This window comes from Microcaecilia unicolor, unplaced genomic scaffold (assembly GCF_901765095.1).
Source record: "Microcaecilia unicolor unplaced genomic scaffold, aMicUni1.1, whole genome shotgun sequence".
In the NCBI taxonomy this organism is placed as follows: Eukaryota; Metazoa; Chordata; class Amphibia; order Gymnophiona; family Siphonopidae; genus Microcaecilia; species Microcaecilia unicolor.
In genome coordinates this window covers 34589-62390 of record NW_021963618.1, presented here as the reverse complement: position 1 = coordinate 62390, position 27802 = coordinate 34589, and the positions used below count along the sequence as shown (strand labels likewise).

Below are 27802 nucleotides of genomic sequence, written 5' to 3'. Positions count from 1 at the left end.
ATACATTCCAACAGGACAAAGAATAAAGAAGGGCCTTGTTTCTTATAGTCGTCCCCAGAACCTGTGATGCCTCTCAACATTCACAACCATCCCACCCCTCATTCCCTATCCCATTCCCTCCCTCCCACCCAAAAAGAGGGAAGGGAAACCATTCCCAGCAAAGGAATGTAGCTGCCCAAACCCATCAAAGAGTTACAGCGTGATTAAAGTGAGATTCCGGGCCTTAGGAGGAATGGATGAAATATAAGGGTCTCAGATGGACAACTGTTTCTTTCTCTTAAAAGACAGATTAACCTTTTGTTTCTCCATCACCATAGTATGATGTAACAGACTACTCCAACCCCAAAAAGAAGGGGAATCAGAAACAGACCAAATCTTCAGGATTGACTTTTACCTAATAATGCTGCCTTACGGAGAAGCATACGGCCACCCCTGCTCATAAGATTCTTTAATGAGCTCTCCTTGCTCTTTCTGAAGAGTTCAGTCTATTGGTGGTGCTTTACTACACTACACTAGTGCCTGTTGAAGGCTCCAGTGTGATTCTACATGCCAAACTGATCACCACCAGGTACACCAGTTCATACGAGTCTAGTGGTTTAAAGAGATTTTTAAAAGAGAAAGAATGTAATCAGATGTATTATTTCTAATATTGGACAATAAGTATGTTTTTAATGAAATGATTTGACTATACACTGTATTGGCCTTGAAGAAGCCAACCAGATGATCAATGTGGAATAATGAATTAGACGAGTAATATCTGGGGATAATCAGGTTAATACCACTTTTTTTTTCTGTTTACTGTTTAATTGATTTCCTTGTCTTGTTTCACTCTCCCTATTTAGTGGTCCAATTCCCCCTTCTCTTTCCCCCAGACCCTAGCTGCGCACTTCCATATAAAATCCATAAGATTAACCTTGAATTTTCATTCAAGCCCTCCCACCTCTCTCCCTTAGTCCACACCCCCTACTCTCTTTCCTTTCCTCCTTCTCTGAAGTTTCTACTGAGGAAACTGCCCTTCTTCTTTCCCTCCTCCAAATGTACTACCTGTTCATCTGATTCCATCCCTATTTATCTACTTAATACTATCTCTCCTACTATCATCCCTGTCATCTGTCACAACCTTAATCTCTCACTCTCCACTACAAGTGTTCCTAACGTCTTCAAACATGCTGTTGTCACTCCACTCCTTAAAAAACCCTAACTTGACCCTACCTGTCCTCCAACTATCGCTCCATCTCCTTCTTCCTTTCCTCTCCAAAGTACTTGAACGCGTCGTGCATCGCCGTTGTCTCGACTTTCTTTTTTCTCAACCTATTCTTGACCCACTCCAATCTGGTTTCCGCCCTCTTCACTCTACTGAAACTGCACTTACCAAAGTCTCTAATGACCTGCTGATGGCTAAATCCAGAGGTCTCTATTCTATCCTTATCCTTCTTGACTTATCTGCTGCTTTCGACACTGTTGACCACACCATACTCCTAGATACACTATCCTCGATTGGATTCCAGGGCTCTGTTCTTTCCTGGTTCTCCTCTTACCTCTCACTTCGCACTTTCAGTGTTCACTCTGGCGGTTCCTCTTCAACTTCCATCCCGCTTTCAGTTGGTGTCCCCCAGGGTTCTGTCCTTGGACTCCTCCTTTTCTCCATCTATACCTCTTCTCTTGGTACCCTGATTTCATCCCATGGCTTTCAATACCATCTTTATGCAGATGACTCTCAGATCTACATCTCCACCCTGGAAATCTCAACCGTAATCCAGAACAATATTTCATCCTGCTTGTCTGACATTGCTGCTTGGATGTCCCAATGCCATCTGAAGCTAAACATGACTAAAACTGAACTTCTCATTTTTCCCCCTAAACCCACTTCCCCCCTTCTCTATCTCCGTTAATGGCTCTCACATCCTCCCTGCTCCTCTCTCGTAACCTTGGAGTCATCTTTGATTCCTCTCTTTCTCTCTGCGCATATTCAACAGATCGCCAAAACCTGTCACTTCTTTATCTACAACATTTTTTTTGTTACATTTGTACCCCGCACTTTCCCACTCATGGCAGGCTCAATGCAGCAGGCAATAGAGGGTTAAGTGACTTGCCCAGAGTCACAAGGAGCTGCCTGTGCCGGGAACTGAACTCAGTTCCTCAGTTCCCCAGGACCAAAGTCCACCACCCTAACCACTAGGCCACTCCTCCACTTAGCAACATTCGTCCCTTCCTTTCTGAATACACTACCAGAACCCTTATCCAAACCCTTGTCACCTCTCGCTTGGATTATTGCTATTTGCTTCTCACTGGTCTTCCACTCAGCCATCTCTCTCCTCTCCAGTCTGTCCAAAATTCTGCAGCACGACTTATTTTCCACCAAAATCGATATACCCACACTAGTCCACTCCTCAAGTCACTTCACTGGCTCCCTGTCCGCTTCCGCATACAGTTCAAACTTCTCTTGCTGACCTTTAAATGCATCCATTCTGCAGCCCCTCATTACCTCTCCACTCTCATCTCTCCCTACATTCCTCCCCGTGAACTCCGCTCACTGGACAAATCTCTCCTGTCGTCCCCCTTCTCCTCCACTGCTAATTCCAGACTTCGTTCCTTTTCCCTCGCGGCACCTTATGCCTGGAATAGACTTCCTGAGCCTGTACGTCTAGCGCCATCTCTACCTGTTTTCAAATCTATGCTGAAAACCCACCTTTTCACTACTGCTTTTGGCTCCTAGCCACTACTCGATTGCCCTCCCCTTGTTTCTTCTCACCCAGTACTTCCCTCGCCCTTAATTGTCTTGTCTGTCTGTATTTTTAGATTGTAAGCTCTATTGAGCAGGGACGGTCTCTCTATGTCAGGTGCTCAGCGCTGCGTGCGTCTGGTAGCGCTATACAAATGCTAATAATAATAACAATCAGAATATGTCACATGTACTTGCTCTTTAATCGGAAGTCACCATAGATAATGGATTGTTTTGATAACTTCTGAAGGGTTATGGAGATGAATTAATGTTCAGTGGGATCCAGAGAAAAATTGAAATTAAGGTGATCCTACATGAGAGTACTAATGCCTTAAAACCTATATATACTCAGTGTACCACTCCAAGAAAGCTCTCACAGCTTTATTTATAGTTCTCTGGCCTAGGCTCTACCAAATGACATCTCATTTGCAAGGACAGCATACCAACAGAGCAAAAATGCTACAAGTACTAACTCCTGAAGACTCGTATTTACCTGTACAGACTTTGCAGTTAAGATCAAAAAGATGGTTTTTATGCTGTGTTGTTGTATCTGTGGTAGACTCGGTGTGGTCTTCATCTTTATGGATTTCCTCCATTTTTTCCACTGGTTTATTGGATGGATCCTAAGAGTTAATATAAAAAAAATTCTTATCTATGTGCTCTTCTATATTTTAGATACCATGGTCAAACATTCTAGATTGTAGTGCCCACTCTCAGATCATAAAAACTAGTTTATGTTAACATACCAATATTAATAAGTAACAAGTGCTAACTAGCATGATCTACTGGCTTCCACACTTGTTCTGAAGGAGGAAGAACCCCCCCCCCCCTCCTTGCCATCATTTGACCTCCAATGACCTTCAACGCACTCAAACTCCCCCATCATTATCTGATCAACTGCCTTCACAAAGCCCTCCTCCTGCCATTACCCAACCTCCAAACTGCCTTCAACACATACAACCCCCCCCCCCCATAACAACACAACTAACCCTGCCATCACCTGACCTCTGACTGCCTTCAGCAGATACAATTCTCCCCTCGAGCCTCATAAGTGGCAGCCTCTCCTAGATACCTCTCTCCCCCAAGTCCCAAGGCCCTCAAATAGTTTTCTCCCTAGACCCCACCACCTAGTCTCTGAACTTTCCGGGTGATTCTAGTGTCTAATGGGGTCCGAGCATTGCCCACTCACTCCCATTATTATTATTATTACTAATCATTTCTATAGCGCTACTAGATGTATGCAGCGCTGTACACATTATATACAGGTACTTTCTCTGTCCCTTGAGGGCTCACAATCTAAGTTTTTGGTACCTGAGGCAATGGAGGGTTAAGTGACTTGCCCAAAGTCACAAGGAGCTACAGTGGGAATCAAACCCAGTTCCCCACGGTACCTGGGCTTCAAAATGACCAAGACCTAGGAGAGCAATGTCACAAGTACTACCATTATGGGTCAGGCTTCCATATATGGGCAAAGCAGCAATTATAATAATCACCACCACTAATGCTGATTGCCATGGCCTGAATTTGGCATCCCCCCCTGCCCCCTACTTTAAACGATGCCCTGGTGGTTTTGGGTAGGCAGGGTCGTAATCCCTAGTTGTAGTACTGCAAGACTACTGCTACAGGTCAAGGCTGCCATTTTGAACCTGGGGCTGGCATGGGCAGGAGCAACAGGAGGTCGCTCATACCTGCTTTACTGTAGGCAACCAGGGCATCTTTAATGTAGGCTCAGGGGGCCTAATGAGGATGGGGAGGCCTTCGGAAGGGGGATTCTTCCAGGACAGTGATTAAAAATGTGATTAACTGTGATCAGAATGTTTCATCTGGCTTTTAACTGCAAGGAAAAATTAGTTCTTATCTGATAATTTTCTTTCCATTAGTTCCAACAGATCAATCCAGAGACTTGTGGGTTATGTCCTTCTACCAGCAAATGGAAATAGAGAGAGAACTTTAGAGATAGCTATATGTGGCCATGTTCAGCCAGTTTCTCCTCGGTATTGTTGATACCACAGAAGTGGAAACCTGGAAAACCATCCAAACCAAACACTATCCTGCCTCTAAGAATTAAATTAAGAATCTCGACCACCCAAGTGGGAGGTAGATAAACACCACTGTAGTGGATACCGAATTATTCTCTTGATTACCTACAGACAAGTTCTTCAAGTAAAACGTTCTTTTTTTTTCTTTTTTTTTTTAAGAAGGAAACCAAATGCAGGAATTCTTTCAACACTGTGTCCGAACACGTAATTCAAACAAACCAACAACAGCAGATCGCAGCATAAAAGGGGCAGGCCTCTGGATCGATCTGTTGAGACTAATGGAAAGAAAATTTATCAGGTGAGAATTTTTCCTTTCATGGCACCCCACAGATCAATCCAGAGACTTGTGGGATGTACTAAAGCAGTCCTCAAGCAGGGCAGGACAAACGCACCCCAGCAGACAGCATCGAAAACAGCATCCTCACGAGTTGCCACAACCAATCTGTAATGTCTAGTAAAGAATGCACCAAGGCCCATGTAGTGGCCTTACAAATATCCTCCAATGAAACTAACCAAGATTTAGCATGAGATGTTGCCTGTGCTCTCATGGAACGTGCTCGATCCTGCAATGGAGGGGAACGACCCAGTACTATATAGGCCAAAGTAATTGCCTCCCGTAAACAATGGGCTACCATGGCTTTAGAAGCCATGTGCTCTTTTTTCTGTCCAGCATGACAAACAAACAGATGATCCGACTGGCAGAAGTCATTAGTGACCTCCAGGCAATGCATAAGTATGCAACGAATATTCAGACACCACAGTGTCCGGAACTTGGCGGAATAGTCCTCCCGGCGAAAGGCTGGCAACAAGGAAGGCACTGTCCGAATGCAAATGCCCACCTCCATAAAACAGAGAAATGGCTCCCTGCACGATAAAGCCTGTAGCTCTAACACTCAGGGCGACGCTATAGCTACCAGGAAAAACGTTTTCAGAGTAAGATCCTTCAATGATACGCGATCTAGCAGATCAAAGGGCGGCTGCTGCATTGCCCGCAAAACGAGGTTCAAGTTCTAAGATGGTAATATCGGCAAACGAGGTGGATACAAAATAACATCCAGGTGTGCAGCTAATGAGGAGCCTTTTAGGCAGCCACCAAAATAGACCAGTGCTGCAACCTGCACTTTCAAGGTGTTAAGGGACCCTCCTGCAGAAACGCCAGAATTACAGATACTGATGCAGAAACAGCAAGGACACCCGCCAATGAACACCATGCTTCAAACGTGCGCCAGACTCTCACATACACTGCAGAAGTAGAGCGTTTTCTGGCCTGCAGCATGATTTCAATGACTGCTTTGGGATAACCTTTCTTTCTTAGACCTGCTCTCTGAAAAGCCATGCTGTAAGACCAAAGGAGGAGGGAAACTTCATCCGAATGGGTCCCTGACAAAGCAGACTTACCTGAACTGTTGGACGCAGTGGGCGATACACCAGCACCTGATTTGATCAGCATACCAGGGGCGCCGATGCCAATCCAGCGCTACTAATATTACCCTTCTGGGATGTCTCGAAATCCTCCCCACGATTCACCCCACCACGGGCCACGGGGCAAACATGTAAAGCAGCTTGGTGGGCCAGCTTTGGATCAGGGCATCTATGCCCCCTGAGCCACCCCTGCTGGCCATGAGATACAGCACTGACATCCCCCAGCAGTCTGTGATCAGCTGGAATGTTCTTGGCAACAGCTCCCATTCTCCTGGGTCTAGGACGTGCTGACTGAGAAAATCTGCCTGTAGATTTGCCAAACCTGCGATGTGCACCACAGAAAGCAGGGTCAGGTGTGCCTCTGCCCAAATGCAGAGGAGTTCTGTCTCCTTCAACAGGGAGCGCTCTTTGTCCCCCCTTTGTCTGTTCATGTAGGCCACTGCCATTACATTGTCTGACAGCACCCACACTGGGCACCCATGTAGGATGTTCACAAACTCCCGGAATGCCAAACAAATTGTCCGCAACTCCAACCTGTTGATGGACTAGGTCACCTCCACTGCAGACCAAGACCCTTGGGCCATCATGCCCAGGCAATGAACTCCCCAACTGGAGAGGCAAGCATCTGTTGTCACTAATACCCAGGCTTGGCATAGCCATGGGAAAAACACTTCTGAAGGTGCTCCGTCTTCAAGCACTACTGCATGGCTGATTAAGCCCACAGTGTCCATGGAGCCCTGCCCTGGTAATCTTCTGATAGGAGTGACCATCGGGCTAGTAGGGACAACTAAAGTGTTCGCATATGACTCCCGGTCCACGTCATTACTTCCAATGTGGATGCCATAGACCTCAATACCTGAACGTAGTCCCATGACCGAACCATCAACCTTAGTTTATTCTTCAGCTGGTTCTGTAGCAGGAGCCTGCGCTCCGCCGGTAGAAATATCTTCCCCATTCTGGTGTTGAAAATCACACCCAGGTTCTCCAGAGACTGCAACGGGGTTAGAAGGCATTTTGGCACATTGATAACCCAGCCAAGGACTGTAGTAAGACCATTCACCCTGTCTGTGGCCTTTAGACTCTCTTCGTAGGACAGTGCTCGAATGGGCCAATCACCCAAATAGGGATGCATCTGAATCTCATCTTTCTGGAGTGCTGCCACTACAACTACCATGACCTTCGAAAAGGTAGTAGAGTCCAAAGAGCACTGCCTGGAACTGCATGTGTTGCCTGAGCGTCCAAATAGGATGTGTAGATAGACCTCTTTCAGATCGAGCGTAGTCAGAACTCTCCGGTTGCACCACAGCAATGACCGATCGCAATATCTCCAGTCTAAAATGCCGAATCTGTAAGGCTTGTTGACGGATTTAAGGTCTAGCACAGGGCAAAGAGAACCACCCTTTTTGGGGCCCACAAAGTAAACAGAGTAACAACCTTGGACACACTCCTCCAGGGGTACGGGCCATATTGCACCTCGGCGCAGCAATTCAGCCAGTGTGTCTCACACTGCCGCTACTTTGGTCACTGCTTTGCATGAAGACTCCCGAAAAAGGTCTGACAAGGATCGGCCAAACTCTAGCTTGCACCCATCTCATATAACCTCCAAAACCCAATCATCTGACGCTACCCTGGCCTATTCCCCAGAAAATGGGACAATCAACCCCCTTCCACTGGTAGGGAAATCAGGAGGGAGGTAAACACTTTTTCATATCACTGTAGATACAAAGAATGTTTCCGAGGATAAGGGGCAGTTTTGAATAAATAGATTTGATTATGGGTACAAGTGGGATTTTATTCATATTCAGCGACATGTTCTCTCCTGAAAGCACACAATCTCCCTAGATGCACTCAAAATTCTCTCTAGTCTAATCAAAAACTAAAGTCTCATGCTGCATAGGATGTCTAGGTACAAACTGGGTCATCCAGATCAGGGCAATCAAAATTCAAAGCGTATGTCAGTTCTGCAGAATGTGGAGTCTATATTAAAGATACATAAAAGGAGCAGAGACAAATATTGTGTTTATTTGTAGGCATATACCAGCAGGACATCAATTTCACAAAAAAACTTTCAAAAAAGATCACCACATGGAGCTTTACACATATGGTAAATTGTGTTTACCAGCATCTTACATGTTAAGCCCTGGATTTCACATACAAAAGGAGCTAATTAGGAAGCAGTGAAAACGTTTTTATACAACTGCAGTGACAATCCTAGGTCGGCTGCCACCCGGGGTGGATTACCGATGCGCAACCCCCCCCCCCCCCCCCCCCCCCCCCCGGTGCGGATTACCGATGCGCAACCCCCCCCCCCTCCCCCCCCCCGGTGCATTCTTAGCTGCTGGGAGCAGCCGCGCGGCTCTCGGCTCTGCTGGCTCCCTCTGCCCCGGAACAGGAAGTAACCTGTTCCGGGGCAGAGGGAGCAGGGAACCAGCGGAGCCGACAGGCACACAGCTGCTCTTTGCACCCCTCCAACGGCGTGCACCCAGGGCGCACCGCCCCCACTGCTCCGCCCTTGGTACGCCGCTGTACAACTGCTCCATCATCACTGATGAAAACCCCATGTTCCAGCACGCAGTTAGCTGACGCTTCTACATGCCTTTGAACAGGGATAAATACTGACAGGAAAACTGAGTAAACCGTATGTATTGTGCTGCTATTGTAAAATAAGAAATACACATACAGTTGCTTTTTTTTTTTGTCTGCCCAAACCACATTCAGAACAGCCCCCTTAAAATCTATCTCCCACACAATCTACATGTGTAAATAGCAAGCATTGTAAAATTGGTATTTAGACTAGTATGCCATTTATACACATAAATGCCATATGGTCATTTTAAAATGACCTACTTTAATAGAAAAACAGATATATGCTACTGTTCTTAATTACCTCAACTACCATTACTTCTTGCTCTTTCACCGATGTTTCACTTTCGATTTCGATTTCTCCTTTGTGTGTAATTTTTGTGATTGGTCGTCTTTCAACTTCTCTCTGTTCTTTCTCAATCATCTCAATTGTCTGTAAAACAGCAACAAAAGTTACAATACATTTTGTATTTCAAGATACAAAATGTCTAGATGCCAACGTCACATGGAGAAGCACTTTCTAATTTTATCTATCCTGTGGCTGGATGTTCTATAACCTCAGAGTAGTGTTATACCAATAGGGAAGCTGAGTGGATGAGAAAGCAAGAGAATGATGGAAAGAGGAAAAAAAGGGAGGGGAGGGAAGATAACAGAGCAAATAAAACTGCAAGCAGAAGTAGTGAACAGTGAGAGACAAAGTAAGGGATGGAGAAGACAGAGCAAAGGGATAAGATCATAAAAACAAGGGGAGGGGGGTGAGATAATTACAAAAATCGGTCAGAAATCTTAGAAGTATATGGACCCTTATTGTCCTCGGTTTGAGAGTTAAACGCTCATTGATAATGTTCATTGGAGGCTGTGTTTCTCCTTTGTTGTATTGTACTTGCTTAAGTAGCCGTTAGTGGCTTGATTTTTTTTTTAATGTTATGTCTCTCAACACTTAATAAAGACTTCTATTGAGGCGGCCATGGGCAAAGAAAGTGTTTACTCTGAGAAATTATATATAAGAAATCATATGAAGGGTTAATTCTGTTAAAATCTGGGGTTTAAAAGCTTGAAGTTAGAATTCTAACTTTTTACTTTGCAACTAAAGTGAAGGTATGCCAGATGGTTCATATTATTTCAATGTCTAGCTTGGCCGAGCTAAGGTTAGGAAAGGTCAGTGAGAAATGAAACTCTGTCCCTTGTGAATTGCCAATGCTAGCTGGCACAGCTGTAAACTATTATGAATGAATAAAGGAATGAGCCAGACATATGATTAATTGTAGTTAAAATGCTTAGATAGAAAATACTATTTAGAGAGAGAGAGGCAATAGATTAGTATTTACAAGTTTTTGATATTTAGAATATGTCTTATAAGAAATACTGATTCTGTGTAAATTAATAAGTTTGTGTCTGTGTAGAATATCTGTTAAATTCTGTATTACTCTTTGTCTGCTGTTTAAGAGGTCAAGCAAGGACTGCATTGAGGAGATCAACATGTGGTTTGACTTAGCCATAGTTCTGGCTGGTTCAATGTATAAGCTGATAGGTGAAGAGGTCAGAACTAGTCAGCTCTCTTCTCCTTGATAATTATAGCTAAGTGTAGGACTGGCCTCCTGGAAGTAATAACCTGATATGTATGCTATTAAGTAAGATTGGCTTTTGACCCCTTTAATGAATGCCAGAGTTTAGTTAGCAGTTAGTACTAGGAATATGAGAAATCAATCATAATAACATGTAAGAGACTGGAGACCAAATGTCTGGCTTAAGGGGCCCCAGGTCAGAGGTCAGTTTAGGATGTCTGGAACCTATGTAACTGATATTTCAAAAGTAATGATTGGTTGAGGCAAGGTAGCCAATCAATTTCTTAACCAATTGGGAGTAAAGGGGGCTAGGCTAGGAGGAGGGCTTAGGACCCTATTTAAGTAGGAGCAGAAGCAGTTTACGTCAGGAGGAGCTCAGAAGAAAGAGAAGGACAGAAGGAACAGACAGAAGAAGGAGAAGACAGCATAAGAAGAGAGCTAGAACTGATGTCTTGCTTTGTTTGCTGGCAAATAAAGAAGATTTTTCTCTCATACTGGTGTGTGCTGTCTGACTCCTGAAGCATCACAAATTCATGCCTCCATTCCTGCAACAATTCTTGGTGGCAGCGGTGGGATGAATCCTGCATTAATCCCAGCACCCAACTGACTGGAGAACATTCGCCGGGTATGTATTCTGTATTTTGTATTGTAATTCTAGCTAGAAAATTGTAAATCAGCCCCTCAAACAAATTGAGGAAGGAGAGCCTGATCAACTCTCAGCGAAGGCCCTAGTACCTTCTAATCTAGAGGAGATTAGAAGCGAAAACGCTTGAGCTTATCTGTATCTGAGAAATCTGAAATTGTTGGGTGAGATTTTCTGTACTGAATGAATGTGTGATGCCTGAATGTTAACTGAGTGCGGACTTCTTATAGCTGCATTTCCAATTAACGCGAGTTCAATTGGTCAGCAACGGAAGGAAGCGATTGTTGTCTGTCTACCTAGTGTCTCGAGAGTGCAGACCCCTTACTGCATTCTCAAAAATTCCCCCCCTCTTTGTGTGTTGTAACTGTAAGCATTATGGGTGGGACATCATCTAGACAAATTGCTACCCCCCTAGATTGTATGCTTAAAAACTTTAAAAAAGGCTTTTTAATTAATGACTATGGACAGACTTTAAGCTCAAGTACTTTAAGAACCTTGTGTGAAGTTGAGTGGCCATCTATGGGAGTGGGGTGGCCCCCTAGTGGCAGCTTAGATATTGAAGTAATCCGGAAGGTCTACAGCATAGTTGTAGGAGAACCAGAATATTCTGAACAACTCCCTTATATAGATTCCTGGGACAGCCTTGTGACTGACCCTCCCTCGTGGTTGAAAACTTATATGGGATCCCCAGTAAAATTCATGTTAGGCCGTGTTCAAAGAAAGATTAGAAAATCTAAACTAGAAGAGGGAAAGAGCCCCAGGAAGCTTACCACCCAATCGGTGGCTTCCGCCCCTACCCTGTCTGAGAAACCCATACTCTCTGATGACCCCTCAGATCTTGAGCCACCACCTTATGGCCCATTGTTGGGGTTCCGTGCTACCCCCAGAGATCCACGCCGCCCAGCTCAAGCCTCTCCAGTACAGGCTTCTCCGGATAGTTCCTCTTCTGTGCGAACCCCACCACATCCTAGGTTGGACTTTTCACCTGGCCTCTACCCTTCTGTGCCAAATCCTCTCCTGTTAACCTCTGAAGACCCGTTTTGGGTTCCACTCCCTGACTCCTCAACTCCTGACAGCCCAGCCTCTCCCTCTAATACCCCTACCCACTCATCAGGGGCCCGGCATCCCTTTCAATGGACTGACTCACCTGTGACCACCTCTCAGTCTATGAGTACCCCTCCCCATCCCTCAGGGGTTCAACATACCTCCACTGAATGGGTTAGACCTGCTGCAATCACCTTTGAGCATGATAGGAGGGTAGCTCCTAGCTCTACCTCAGGTTCCATTCCCACCTCCTCGAGAGTTCTGCCACTTCGTCAGGGTACTACCACTCGACCAGATCCTAATAATCAGGGTCAGGTTATACAGGCACAGGCCTATCAGTATGTACCCTTCACAACCACCGATCTCCTGAATTGGAAGACGCATTACCCCTCTTATACTGAAAAGCCTCAGGCAGTGGTGGACCTAGTGGCTAGCATTATGGCCACCCATAACCCAACCTGGACTGATTGTCAACAACTTCTCCTGACCCTCTTCACAACTGAGGAGAGGCGGAAGATTTTGCAAAATGCTGAGGCCATCACGCGAGAGCGTGTCCCCGGGGGGACACAGGACCCAGAGGGGTGGGTTAGAGCTCGGTTTCCTCGCGCAGCTCCAGATTGGGATCCAAATGATGGGCAGCACTATGAACTGTTGTCTGGCTATTGCCGGGACTTGCTGGAAGGTATGAGGAAAGGCATAAAGAGGCCCATTAATCTGGCAAAGGTCTCTGAAATTCTCCAAGGGGCAACTGAATCCCCTGGGGCCTTTTTAGAGCGACTAATTGAAGCCTACAGAACATACACCCCATTTGACCCTGAAGCCCAAGAAAATCAGAGAATGGTGAATAGTGCATTGGTGGCCCAGAGTATGCCAGATATCCGGAAGAAGTTGCAGCGTCAGGAGGGATTCGCAGGGATGAATACCACCCAGCTAATTGAGATCGCAACCAAGGTTTCATTAATAGAGATCAGGAGGTGCGCCGAGAGGCTGACCGGAAGATGCAGAAGAAGGCCGACCTTTTAGCGGCAGCCATTACTAATTCCACCCTTAACCGAGGTCGACCTCTAGCTAATGGGAAGCCAAAGTGGGACCCCGGACCACCAGTCAGGCCCCGAGATTCCTTCAATCAATCCCGGCCAAGGGGGGAGAATCCCAGACCAAGATTGGAGAGGGATCAGTGTGCCTATTGTAAGGAAAGAGGGCACTGGAAAGATGAATGCCCCCAGAGGCGCCAGGGACTGAGAAGGGGACCAGGAGATCGAGGAAGCCGAGGCCGAGTTCGAGAGGGAAGATATGAGCCTCCTGAATCTGACATCATCGGGATAGCCGAGATGGCAGAATGGGACGAATAGGACAGACCGGGTTCCTACAAACTGGGCTCCCAGGAACCTATGGTCAAGCTAACTATAGGGAGCCGCTCAATTCCATTTATGATTGATACAGGAGCTGAACATTCTGTTGTGACGGAGCGATTAGCGCCTGTGTCTGGAAAAACTGTCCGAGTGGTGGGAGCCACGGGGGTGCAGAACCGGAGGCCTTTCCTGACAACCCGTAGATGCCAATTAGGCTCACACATAGTCACTCATGAATTCCTGTATATGCCAGACTGTCCAATCCCTTTGTTAGGCCGAGACCTGCTGTCCAAGCTTAGGGCCCAAATTTCCTTTGACTCTGATGGCCAGACTTCAGTCTCCTTTCGGCCCCCGATATCCAGCCCTAAGGGTATATTGAGTTTCTGCTGCCCTCTTGAAGAAGAATGGCGGCTGCATCAGTCACATAGCCAAGTTGACCTACCCCTGGCAGACAGCTTTCAGGTCAGTGGGGTATGGGCAGAAGATAATCCCCCAGGGTTGGCCCGAAATATTCCTCCTGTACATGTAGACTTACTTCCAAGTGCCCGGCCAATCCATCTTCGCCAATACCCAATTCCCAGAAAGGCTCTGGAAGGGATTCAAGCACATTTGAATCGTCTGTTATCTCATGGAATTATTCGTCCTTGCCAGTCTCCATGGAATACGCCATTGTTGCCAGTTCAGAAGCCAGGGACTGAGGACTACCGGCCAGTCCAAGACTTACGAGTGGTTAACAAATCCACTATTTCATTACACCCTGTAGTGCCTAATCCATATGTCCTGTTAGGATTGATACCTTCTGGGGCTACCCATTTCACAACACTAGACCTAAAAGATGCCTTCTTTTGTATTCGGGTGGCCCCCGCCAGTCAACTGCTTTTTGCCTTTCAATGGGAAAACCCAGTAACAGGAAGGAAGCTTCAGTATACATGGACCCGCCTGCCACAGGGGTTCAAGAATTCCCCCACCATTTTTGGGACAGCCCTAGGGCAAGACCTTAAGACTTTTAAATCTGAGCCTTCCAGGCGAGTTTTACTCCAGTATGTAGATGACCTCCTGATTGCAGCAGTGACCCAGGAAGAGTGTTTTGAGGCTACTAGAGAATTGCTGGAGCTACTCTTGGATGCAGGCTATAAGGTCTCACGCTCAAAGGCCCAACTTTGTCAGTCAGAAGTGAAGTATCTGGGCTTTTGCATTTCCCAGGGAAGTCGGAGACTGGATGCTAGTAGGAAGCAAGCGGTAGCTGCAATTCCCCAACCCAAGTCCAGAAGAGAAGTTAGGGAATTCCTGGGAGCAGCTGGATTCTGCAGAATTTGGATTCCAAATTTTGCATTGATGGCGAAACCCCTTTACCAAGCCACAAAGGGGGGTGAAAAGGAACCATTTGAATGGGGACCTACTGCTCAACAATCCTTCATTGCCATAAAGAAAGCCCTACTCCAAGCCCCTGCGTTAGGCCTTCCTGATGTGGAGAAACCTTTCTCATTGTATGTCCATGAGCGACAGGGGGTTGCTCTGGGTGTGCTGACCCAGATGATGGGATCCTGGCAGAGGCCTGTTGCATACCTGTCTAAACAGCTGGATGGAGTGGCTAAAGGATGGCCAGCCTGCATGAGGGCCATTGCAGCAACAGCCTTACTGGTCCAGGAAGCTGATAAGTTGACCTTGGGGCAAGAACTGGTTGTTAAAGTCCCCCATGCAGTTCTCACCCTCATGGAGTATAAGGGCAACCACTGGTTTACAAATAACCGCATGGTTAAGTACCAAGCCAGCTTGTGTGAGAATCCACGGATACACCTGGAAACAGTGGCTACATTCAATCCTGCTACTCTTTTGCCAGCATCTGAGGGACCACCAGATCATGACTGTATCCAAACTATGGATGAAGTGTACTCCAGTCGACCAGATCTTAAAGATGTTCCGTGGAGGGACCCAGATGTAATTTATTTCACAGATGGAAGCAGTTATGTGGAGAACTCCAAGCGACTGGCAGGCTATGCTGTGGTGACAGAGGACAAGGTGATAGAAGCGAGAGCCCTGCCCCAAGGAACTTCAGCCCAGAAAGCAGAACTTGTGGCCCTCATACGAGCTCTGGAGTTAGCAGCAGGACTGGTAACCAACATTTATACTGATTCCAAATATGCCTTCACAACTCTACATGCTCATGGAGCTTTGTATAAGGAAAAGGGACTCATAAATGCTGCAGGCCAACCTGTTAAGTATGGACCTGAAATACTTCAGCTGCTAGAGGCTGTGTGGGCCCCTAAGAAGGTAGCTGTTATTCACTGTAGGGGACACCAAAGAATAGATACTCCAGTGGCCCGAGGGAACCGCCATGCTGATCGGGTGGCCAAGGAAGCTGCTCGAGGACCCCCAGCAAGTACTGTGACCCCCCTGTTCCAAATCCGACTGCAAGAATGGACACCTATATATACCCAAACGGAAGAGAAATGGGCTCAAGAAGAAGGTGCAGTAAGGAGACCTGATGGCTGGTTACATCTCCCTGATACCAGAGTTCTGGTGCCACGCCACCTAGCTTGGCCTGTAGTGTCTCAAGCTCATGACCTATCACACTTAGGGAAAACAGCACTAGCCCGCCTACTCAATCGAGTAGTGGTGCTGGAAGGATTGGATAGTCTGGTTGCCACTGCCTCTGCCCGATGTACTCTCTGTGCCCAGAATAATGCTCGTCAGGGACCCCTTATTCCACCAGGAGTTCAGTCTAGAGGACTAACACCCTTTGAGTCCCTAGTTATAGACTTCACAGAAATGCCCAGGAGTGGTAGGTTCCGATACCTCTTAGTCATGGTTTGTACCTTTTCTGGGTGGGTGGAAGCATATCCTACAGTCACTGAGAAAGCCACAGAAGTAGCTCGAGCCCTCCTTAGGGATGTCATCCCCAGGTATGGACTGCCCCTTGCCATAGGTTCAGATAATGGTCCCGCCTTTGTTGAAGCTACACTTCAGGCCCTGTCCCGCGCATTGCGCATTACCTGGAAATTGCATTGTGCCTATCGTCCCCAGAGTTCAGGGCAGGTTGAGCGGGCAAACAGAACCTTGAAAAATAGCCTAGCAAAGATTTGTCAGGAAACCCAATTGAAATGGCCACAGGCATTGCCACTAGCCCTCTTCCGCCTCCGATGCACTCCAACTAAAGGAACAGCCCTTTCTCCCTTTGAAATTGTGTATGGGAAGCCCCCAGCCATTTTACAGGGAATTAAGGGAGACATAGGGATTTTAGGGTCTGCCCAGGTGCAGGAGCAGGTAGCCCTCCTGGGTAAGATAATTTCTGAGCTTCAGTCTTATGTGAGAGAAATAAACCCTGTCCCCTTCCAGGCTCAGGTACATTCCTTCCTGCCAGGGGATAGAGTTTGGGTGAAAGACTGGAAGCTCCAGCCTTTGGGGCCCCGATGGAAAGGACCTTTTACTGTTTTTGCTTTCTACCCCTGCAGCTGTGAAGGTCGCAGGGATTACTCCATGGGTCCATTGGTCTCGAATTAAGTCTGCTGACCAGACTGAGCCCAGCACGGATCAGACGGAGCCTAGACAGTGGAGAGCAGAAAGAGATCCAGCGGAGCCATTGAAGTTGCGCTTGACCCGAACCAAAGAATCTACTAGCTGAAAAGAAGGGTCAACTGCATACTGCAGGAGCGGCTGAACTTCGGCTTCACACTGAGACTCTTTCTTGCTCTGATTCTGGCTTTCTTGGAATTTGAGAGCTTGATCCTTGTCAGTTGAGGGTCTATCCCAACTGGTATAAGAACTCAAAGACTGAGAACATTATATTAGAGTAATCTGTGATTAGCACAGACTGTTGAAATATTATTGCTTAATTAGTTTGCTGTATTTGTTTTAGATTAGGAAGAAAGAAAATGTTAGTAGTTTGGATGCTTTTGTTGTTTTCTACTCCTTGCCTCCTTGTTCCTAATACCCCAACTCGCTCCAACCTTTGGTTACACTCTGTCCAGGAACTAATTAGCCAGGCAAAGATTACTTCCCCTTGTATTGTGTGTTCCCGATTTTCTCCTTATACTACAGATGTCCCAGCTGTTCCTGTTCCTGTGCAACTCCCAGCTCTTATACCTCCCTACTTTTCGAGTTCAGGTCCTTGGAGCCAGGATTATACTTGGTGGTCCTTTTATAATGCTACTTCCCCCTCTGAATCTTCTCTAAGGCCAGTTTTTACGTCTCCCTATCCAGCTTCTGGAGTGTTTTGTTTAACAAGAAGCATCTCAACTGTTCTTCCCATTCCCTGTAACTATACTAATGTTCTCCCAGAAAAAGGAGAATCTGTGTGGGTAGTTTCTCCAGGTACTCCTATGTGCCCTGCTACCATACCTGTAGATTATGACCCAGGTGATTATCTGGCTCCTAAGCGTACCACTGAGAAGACTATAGTGTCCAAGCTTATTTTCTACTTTCATAAGTCCCCGGGGTATGAAGAGTTATTAACAAATGAGCAGCCTGTCACAATTGGGGATTGGCGCCTATGGTGTGCAAAGTCTCCATTTCGTCTTCGTTCCCCCTGGGATAGGGGCTCGCATTATGGGCACCCTAAGTACCCTGTCCAGCCTGAGCCAACATTTATTGGGAACTTTCCTCACCCTCTCCTTGGTCATTACTGGCTCTGTGATAATGTCCTCCACATGATTCTTCCCCCTACATATAATTTTTGTGTATTGGTAACCTTGAATTATTTTCCTAAAGTTATTCCTCTTAAGCCACTATCCCCGCACCGCTCTAAGCGAGAGGCTTTGTCCTTACCCTCCTCCGTTGCCACAGAGGATGAGGCGATTGAATTAGCCCTCCAGTATATTAATTCTACTTATCCTCTGACTAAAAAGAGACTTGTAGCCCTTTCTGCCACGGCCTGGATTCCAATTGGAGGCCCGGTAGCGGGTATTACTGAACTAGGTATGGCTACCCGGAGACTTCAATCCCTACTCCATGTTTTAGTTCATGAGCTGAACGTGGTAGTCAATGCATTGCAGGATCAAATTAATGAATTAAGTATAGTTTCTCGGTATAATCGTATGGGCCTTGACTACCTCTTTGCAGCCCAGGGTGGTCTCTGCACAGTGCTAAATTCTTCAGAGTGCTGTACTATTGTCATAAATAGGACGCATGTGGTTAGGCATGCCATGGATAAAGTCCTACAGTTGGCTAGCCTTAATGTGGAAGATTACCGAGGAGGATTAGACCTTACCTCCTGGTGGTGGTCATTGACCTCCTGGATACGTCCCTTGTTCATTTCCCTAATAGTCTTAGTTTTAGCAGGGTTGTTGTTTTGTTTCCTGGCCTCATGTGCTTCGGCAGTATGCCGTCGAACCTTAACAAGTAGGGTAATGGTGGTTCATAAGTCTATTCCTAATTAGGATCACTATAATCTCCAGAGTTTGAGTTGTGAGACTTATCTCTGCATAAGCTGATTTTAGTCTCAAAGGGGGGAATGAGGCGGCCATGGGCAAAGAAAGTGTTTACTCTGAGAAATTATATATAAGAAATCATATGAAGGGTTAATTCTGTTAAAATCTGGGGTTTAAAAGCTTGAAGTTAGAATTCTAACTTTTTACTTTGCAACTAAAGTGAAGGTATGCCAGATGGTTCATATTATTTCAATGTCTAGCTTGGCCGAGCTAAGGTTAGGAAAGGTCAGTGAGAAATGAAACTCTGTCCCTTGTGAATTGCCAATGCTAGCTGGCACAGCTGTAAACTATTATGAATGAATAAAGGAATGAGCCAGACATATGATTAATTGTAGTTTAAAATGCTTAGATAGAAAATACTATTTAGAGAGAGAGAGGCAATAGATTAGTATTTACAAGTTTTTGATATTTAGAATATGTCTTATAAGAAATACTGATTCTGTGTAAATTAATAAGGTTTGTGTCTGTGTAGAATATCTGTTAAATTCTGTATTACTCTTTGTCTGCTGTTTAAGAGGTCAAGCAAGGACTGCATTGAGGAGATCAACATGTGGTTTGACTTAGCCATAGTTCTGGCTGGTTCAATGTATAAGCTGATAGGTGAAGAGGTCAGAACTAGTCAGCTCTCTTCTCCTTGATTAATTATAGCTAAGTGTAGGACTGGCCTCCTGGAAGTAATAACCTGATATGTATGCTATTAAGTAAGATTGGCTTTTGACCCCTTTAATGAATGCCAGAGTTTAGTTAGCAGTTAGTACTAGGAATATGAGAAATCAATCATAATAACATGTAAGAGACTGGAGACCAAATGTCTGGCTTAAGGGGCCCCAGGTCAGAGGTCAGTTTAGGATGTCTGGAACCTATGTAACTGATATTTCAAAAGTAATGATTGGTTGAGGCAAGGTAGCCAATCAATTTCTTAACCAATTGGGAGTAAAGGGGGCTAGGCTAGGAGGAGGGCTTAGGACCCTATTTAAGTAGGAGCAGAAGCAGTTTACGTCAGGAGGAGCTCAGAAGAAAGAGAAGGACAGAAGGAACAGACAGAAGAAGGAGAAGACAGCATAAGAAGAGAGCTAGAACTGATGTCTTGCTTTGTTTGCTGGCAAATAAAGAAGATTTTTCTCTCATACTGGTGTGTGCTGTCTGACTCCTGAAGCATCACAAATTCATGCCTCCATTCCTGCAACACTATAAATTAAAAAACAAGGCATGAAGGGCTGATCAGAGCAAAGCACAAAAAACAGCCTTACTGAAAACTGTGTTTTGCTCACATTAAACAGCGAAAGAGGTAGGGGATAGGGATAGAACATGTTCTCTCCATTTCTTGGTACACACCGTAGGTACACCTTTCCAGTTGGTAGCTGCCATCAAGATGAGTGTTTCTTTTCCTTTCCTTTGGTGGCAATTTGCTGCACAAAATGTGCAACAGAGCTTACATGACACCTTGGAGTACAATTACTGCCATCAGAACACACTGATTGAATTCTTTCTCCCCCTTCCACTATGCTATTCTCAGGCAGAGCTAACCAAGTTATTTAACTGTAGCACATGCTCTGTGGACAGGACTTCTCACCAGTGGATGACATCATTAGACAGAACCCTGCATTAGAAACTTCCCCTGGCTTTGCGCTGTTGAAGAACTTAGTTTTTAGCTGTGCATGTGCAGTTTGTTCCATGCTGCATCGTCATACATAGATGCCTTGGTTTTTTGTGTAGCAGTAGGATAGAATCCTTTGAGGAACTGGGAATTCTTTTCTGCTATTCAAAGCAAACAGGATATTAAGTCCTCAATTTTTTTAAAGCAAAGATCCTGGAAATCAAAAGAATGAACACTAGAATGGAAGGAGTTGGATCTTAAATCATAAAGATATTCCGCAGGACAGAATGAACAAACCTATTTTACCATCTGGAATCCTTTTGCAAATAATGAGATGAGAGTATTGACTGAACACTATATAGCAGCTTTCTTACCTCCTCCATGAAGGACTAACACAAGTGGGCTATTGTCACTGCCATACCCTTGACAATATGCACTGGGTCTACGCCTACACAGGCATAAGTGAACAAGCAGTCTGCTAGTCAAATAAAATGTATTTGGCAAAAACAATACCAGACCTATTGAGTTGAAAAGCAACAAAGTTGGATGGACCTTCTAAGTACCTTAGTTTGCTCCAATTAGGCTAAGTGCTCTTCTGCAAACCAACATATGCGGGGCAAGTCCATTATCATCATATGACCTGAGGAAAGGATGGCAGGATGACTCATTCAGGTAAAAGCATTTACCCCCTTGAGATCCAGAATGGGACTAAAGGTGCCACCCTTCTTGGGGACTACAAAGCAGATGAAGATATTTCTCCAGGCTTCACTAGGCCTGGTGATGTCATTAGAATAGTTCAGTATGTTTACCTGCATCAGCTAGTAGGGGAACTTAACCCATTTGTTTGAACATAAGACCAGCCATACTGGGTCAGACCAATGGTCCATCTTGCCCAGTATCTTGTTTCCAACAGTGGCCAAGCCAGGTCACAAGTACCTGGCATAAACCCAAATACTAGTAACATGCCATGCTACCAATCCCAGGGTAAGCAGTAGCTTTCCCATGTCTGTCTCAATAGCAGACTGTGGACTTTTTCTCCAGGAACTTGTCCAAACTTTTTTTTAAACCCAGATAAGCTAACCATTGTTACTACATCTTACGGCAAAGAGTTCCAGAGTTTAACTATTCGTTAAGTAAGAAACTTTTTCTTCCTATTTATTTATTTTTTAATAGTTTCACTTCCACTCATTCTACATCACTCAGGATTTTGTAGACCTAAATCATATCTCCCCTCATCCGTCTCTTTTGTAAGCTGAACAGCCCTAACCTCTTTAGCCTTTCCTCATATGAGAGGAATTCCATCCTGTTCATCATTTGGTCGCTCTTCTTTGAACCTTTTCTAATTCCGCTATATCTTTTTTGAGATACGGCACCCAGAACTGAACGCAATATTCAAGGTGAGGTCACACCATGGAGCATACAGAAGCGTTATAGTATTTTTGGTCTTATCCACCATCCCTTTCCTAATAATTCCTAGCATCCTGTTTGATTTTCTGGTTGCCGCCACACTGAGTCAACTAGGATCTGGATTATTCTTTCTAATTTGCATCACTTTTCATTTGTCCACATTAAATTTCATATGCCATTTGGATGCCCAGTCTTCCAATTTCCTAAGATCTTCCTGCCATTTTTCAAAGTCTGCATGTATTTTAACAACCTTGAATAGCTTTGTGTCATCTGTAAATAATCACCTCACTTGTTGTTCACATTTCCATATCATTTATAAATATCATTTATAAATACATTAAATAACATCTGTCCCAGTACAGAGCCCTGCGGCACTCCACTATTCACCCTCCTCCACTGAAATGACCATTTAATCCTATCCTCTGTTTTCTGTCCAATAATCTCCTATCCCATCACTCTCTTTAATTTTCTACAGGAGTCTCTCATGAGGAACTTTGTCAAAAATGTTCTGAAAATCTAGATACACTACATCAACCGGCACACCTTTATTCACATGTTTATTCATACTTTCAAAGAAATAAAGCAAATTGGTGAGACAAGACTTCCCCTGGTTGAGCCCATGCTGACTCTGTCCCATTATACTATGTTTATTTATATGTTCCATAATTTTATTCTTTATAATAGTTTCCACTATTTTACCCGGCACTGATGTCAGGCTTACCCGGATCACTCCTGGAGCCCTCTCTAAAAATAAATTGGTGTTACATTGGCAACCCTTCAATTTTTAGGGACTATGGAAGATTTTAATGACAGGTTACATATTACTAACAGCAGATCAGCAGTTTCATGCTTGAGTTCTTCGAGTACCCTTGGATATATGTCATCTGGTCCAAGTGATCTATCATTTTTAATTTGTCGATTTGGCTCAGTATGTCTTCCAGGTTCACAGAGATTTCTTTCAGTTCCTCTGCATCAGCACCCTTGAAAACATTTCCAATACAGGTAGATCTCTTATCTTCTTCCATAAAGACTGAAGCAAAGAATTCATTCAGTTTCTCCACTATGGCTTTGTCGTCCCTGAGCACCCCTTTAGCTACATTGTGATCTAACAGTCCCACAGATTCCCTCGCAGTCTTTCTCCTTCTGCTGCACCCAAAAAAACTGTTACTATGAGTTTTAGCCTCTGCGGCAAGTTTCTCTTTATATTCTCTTTTTTTTTTTTTTTTTTATTTAGATTTTGCTCACACCTTTTTCAGTAGTAGCTCAAGGTGAGTTACATTCAGGTTCACTGGATATTTCTCTGTCCCAGGAGGGCTCACAATCTAAGTTTGTACCTGAGGCAATGGAGGGTTGACTTGCCCAAGATCACAAGGAGCAGCAGTGGGATTTGAACCGGCCACCTCTGGATTGCAAGACTGGTGCTCTAACCACTATGCCACTCCTCCACTCCTTTTAGCCTTCTTTATCAATGCTTTGCATCTATCTTGCCAGTGCTTATGCTGCTTCTTATTTTCTTCATTTGGGTTATTTTTTCATTCTTTCAAGGACATTCGTTTGGCTGAAATATCCTTTTTCACTTCACCTTTTAAACATGCTGGCTGTCATTTTCTCTTCTTTCCACCCTGGTAAATACTTCCAAGATGGTATTTTTGAACAAGGTCCTAACCTTTACAGCCGATCCTTTTAGCTGGATTGGTCTAACAGGATGATAAGAACCAGTTATGAGTTTCTACTCCTGTTATGTTCTTAATGCACTACTCACACTCCTAAAGGCACTAGAGGCTATTTTTCTGGGATATGATACTGAAGAATAAAGTGGAGGTAGAAACAAAAGACTATACTGAAGGACAAATCTAGGATACGTTGTCACAAGATACTGCAATGGAGAGAACAGGCATATTAAAAAAAAAGAAAAAGGGGAAAAAAAACTTTTAAAAATGTCAAAAATGTTTAATTAAAGGACGCTAATTTTTAACAATATTTCACACAAAAGTTGAAGACATCCTGTCACTCTGCAGAAAAAAAACACACAGAACTGGGATGGCCTACTCAACACAGCAAGGGAACTACAGCTGAACTAAAACTTCAACAACAGAAGCTCTCTCATGCAGATCATCATCAGATGACACCGATCTGTGTTTAAGAAAAGCCAAGAAATATTTGTTTCTTCAAATTCATTCCAATTCTATGAATATGTCTATCCCTCTATCACAGCTTCCTAACAGTCTTCAACGAACAGTCTGAGAGCAACTGGATGCATGGTATCCTGAAGTAAGCTTTGCACCGTAATTCAAAGGCCTTCAAATTACAGAATCCTTTTACTTGAAAACATTTAAGGTGGCATAAATAACCCAGAACACATGCCCCACATGCATTAATCATTGATAGAGTCTGTTATCAAATATTAATTTGATAAGAAAATGTGAATTCAAAATCCTACTTTTGAATTTCTATTTTTCATGTGGTCAATAAGCCATCACGTGCTATTTTCTTTCATGCCATAAGGATTTCTACAACTGCATATTGTCTTTCCTGCATCAATACAAAAATTCTTCAGACTTCTATATAACCAACAGTCCAGAAAATTTATTTCTCAGCTTTGTGATTTTCTCTTTTGCTGTACATCTACTATTTTGTTAATATACATAATGGAAATACTTAAAAGTCAAGGCACAGAGATGCATTGTTTTATGTTTCACAAGAGTTAACATCTTACATGTCTGTTCTCTCTCTGTCTCCAAGCTGCTAGTTCTCTAGAAGCCAGTTCTTCTGGGCTCATTCTTATTAGATGGTCAGGGGTGATCTCACCTTTTAGGACTCTTTTATATAAGACCTGGAAATACAAAGTTTTGTAGTAAATAAAATGCTAGTTCTTGGTATTGCAGTAATAAACATTAAAAACATTTTGGAATTTCAGTAGCTTCAAAGAAAAAACAGTTTTAATTAAAACCCTGCTAAACAAATAAAAAAATACCTACATTGTTTTTTGGGTCTTTCAGATTGAACATCAAACTTCGGTATTTGTTCTTATATTTAGAATCTGTATCCCGATAAAAAGAAAATAGTTCTCTCTCAATCTTTGCTGCAACTTTTGTCGCTCTTTCTTCTGGAATTTTTGAAGCAGATGCCGAGAGCCTAAACAAAGAATTGAGCATTGCTTTAAAACAAAAACACAAAACAAAACAAAAAAACAATTAAGGAAAAAAATTTAAAAGATTCCTAAATAAGGGATAACTCTACCTTTTTAGTAGGATTTCTTTTAGAGACTGCCTGACACTTTGTCTGATCTGATCAACAGAAGGTTTCGGAGTAGAGGGAACTGACGCACATACATTAACAGCTGGACCCTTTTTTTCAGGTCTCTTTTTCTTGACTTCTTGCTTGTCACCAATTCCTAAAAATTAGTATAATACCAGCAAAAGATAAATTAAAACCTTTTAAATAAGCTTTTACCTATGATTTCCATTCAGTGCACTGCTTTCTATCATACAATCACTGAATGATGGTTTTTACAATGATGAATACAAAATAAACTGTGGTGTTTGTCAAACTTTCATTTCAAAGGGTATATGACATCTCCAGTTTGTAAAGGTACAATATTCAATTATACAAGTCATAATAAAATATTTCATAGTCAACTCCAGTAAAGTTTGTTTATATTACTTTCTAAAATTGTATAGTTTAGTTTTGGTGAAATGCTATTTTCCATTAAAAAGCCCAACACAGGGATGCTGTCGAGTGTAAATTGTGGCTAACATTCCCAGCAAGCACACCATCTGCAGTCCTAGATCAGCACCTCATTAACCTCTACATATGGAAAGAATGGCTGCAAGACAAAAACAAAAGAAAGACACAGCCCAAATGATTAAAAAAATAGTGACCTAGGAGAATAGTCTGCTCTGACAGGGGAGAATAAGACACTTGGCCAAGCTCCAGAGCATTATGAAATTAGTGACTCTAGTGCATGAACTTTAGATGAAAAAGGTGAACAGATTTGATTTTAGAAAGGACTTATAAAAACTTAAAAGCACAGTTGAAGGGGTTGCTTACAAACGGTTTGATGAGTTCAAGCAAAGGTTCCTGGATATTACTTTTTTTAACATTGTAAACTGCTTTGAAGGTCCCTCGTAAGGCGGGTTAGAAATATTAATAAACTTGAAACTTGATATCAATGATTGAGATGGTGGAGCTGCTTCTTTCTTCACCTCCCTCCAAAAGAAAGCAGATGAATAGCAATCTGAACAATAGATCTGGAAGAATGTTCCCACAGATTTGAGAGAATTGTTGGCAGTCTAGAAAAATTTGAAGGTAACATTGTTACTGGGTTTATGAAGCAGCTTTTGCAAGAAGTACTGAAACCTGATCCAGCCACTTTGACATCTATCTTGGACTGCCCACAGGTAATACCAGATGCCCCAATAATGGCAGACCAAGAATAATCCTGGTAAAATTATTTCTGTGCTAAGAAATAAGCTTTATAAAGGGCTCAAAAGTCAGGACATTTTACATTGAAATCATCATTGGGTCTCACTGTATCTGGATTACAGTTTGGAAACATCAAGATGTCAGGTGACCTATACAGAGAACAAAATATTAGGCAGGAGAGGAACATACACTTTGGTCTTTTGATCAATAGTAATGGTGGCTGGTATTCTTGTTTTACACCCCTTGAAATTAAAGCATTTATCACAGCCATGGGCATTGTTAAAGGCGAGGTGGAAAGGACACCATCATCACATGATCACCTTAAGGTCCATCAGCATCACCAGAGTGGAGAAAGTCTGTACCTCTAGTGTGACAACTCCCAGTTTCAGTGACAACCATCAATCCCAAGAAATGCCCCAACAACCCACCCAACTAAAAAGGAGGGTTGACCAAGGAGAGAAAATTAGAGCCCAAACTTTTGACAAGCTTGTTTCTTTGAGGATTTCATTTTTCTTTTAACAGTGCTGCAGCCACTGATTGCAGGTTAGCATATATTCCAGCTTTAAAGTAAATTGTTCTCTTTTACTTCTCTAAATTTCTTTCACTTCCTTTTGTTAGTTAGTATAGTGGAGGAGTAGCCTTATGGTTAATGAGCTGAGAACCTGGGGAACTGAATTCAATTCCCACTGTGGTTACAATCAAAACGGTTTATATATTATATACAGGTACAGTATCGATTATCAAACATAAACAGAACCAAGCCATTGTCAGATGAGTGAAAAGTCTAATAATACGAAAACAATGGAACCCCTTAAAAAAGGCATGGAAAACATACTTTATAGGGTATCTGTATTTAAAATATTGTTTATTAACATTAAGCAGCAACAAATCAAGCAACAAATCAAACATGGCTTCCTTGCCGTGTGTGAAGCCGAAAAACAGGAAGGCAACCTGCAAACTTCTTACTGGCATCGTGATGTCGTCACCAGGGGGTCTGTTGGATATGCCAGATGGTTGGATTAGCCAAGGTTGGCTAATTGAGACTGTACTGTACTTATTTTGTACTTAGGGTAATGGAGATTTAAATGACTTGTCCGGAGTCACAAGGAGCTGCAATGGGAACTGAATCCAGTTACCTTGGTTCTTAGGCCACTGCACTAACCATTAAGCTACTTCTCCATTCCTTAAAAGATATCTGTACATGAGGTTGATAACTTAAAAGATATCAAACATGGGTTCTCATAGAAGACTCAAACATAAAGTGAGTGGGCTGAACCTAGGACCCAAAGTGGTGAACTGGATTAGAAACTGTTGACCAACAGAGGGTGTTGGTAAATGGGATTCACTCGGAGAAAAGAAAGGCAAGTAGTGGACTGCCTCAAGGAGTGGTACTGGAACAGACTCTATTCAATATATTTGTGAATGACATTGCTGAAGAGTTAGAAGAAAAAGTTTGCCTTTTAACAGATAAGAAGATCTGCAACAGAGTGGACATCCCGGAGGGAGTAATGATCTACAAAAATTAGAATGATCTATTGTTTGGCAGTTACAGTTTAATGAGATGAAGTTCAGAGTGA

At 43.7% G+C, this 27802-nt stretch overlaps 1 protein-coding gene across 1 annotated transcript in view; it reads right to left on the bottom strand.

The window, feature by feature from the left end:
* Positions 1 to 3215: 3215 nt before the first annotated feature.
* LOC115459516 (PHD finger protein 3-like) overlaps positions 3216 to 27802 on the bottom strand; it is a gene marked incomplete at its 3' end in the record, with an annotated part of 33323 nt that continues 8736 nt past the window's right edge. Inside the window, exons 2-6 of the mRNA XM_030189331.1 lie at positions 25041 to 25194; positions 24779 to 24935; positions 24517 to 24633; positions 9071 to 9199; positions 3216 to 3345 (exon numbers count right to left, since the gene is read on the bottom strand). Of these exons, the coding sequence (XP_030045191.1) occupies positions 3216 to 3345; positions 9071 to 9199; positions 24517 to 24633; positions 24779 to 24935; positions 25041 to 25194 (687 nt within the window). The remainder of the gene's footprint in view (positions 3346 to 9070; positions 9200 to 24516; positions 24634 to 24778; positions 24936 to 25040; positions 25195 to 27802) is intronic.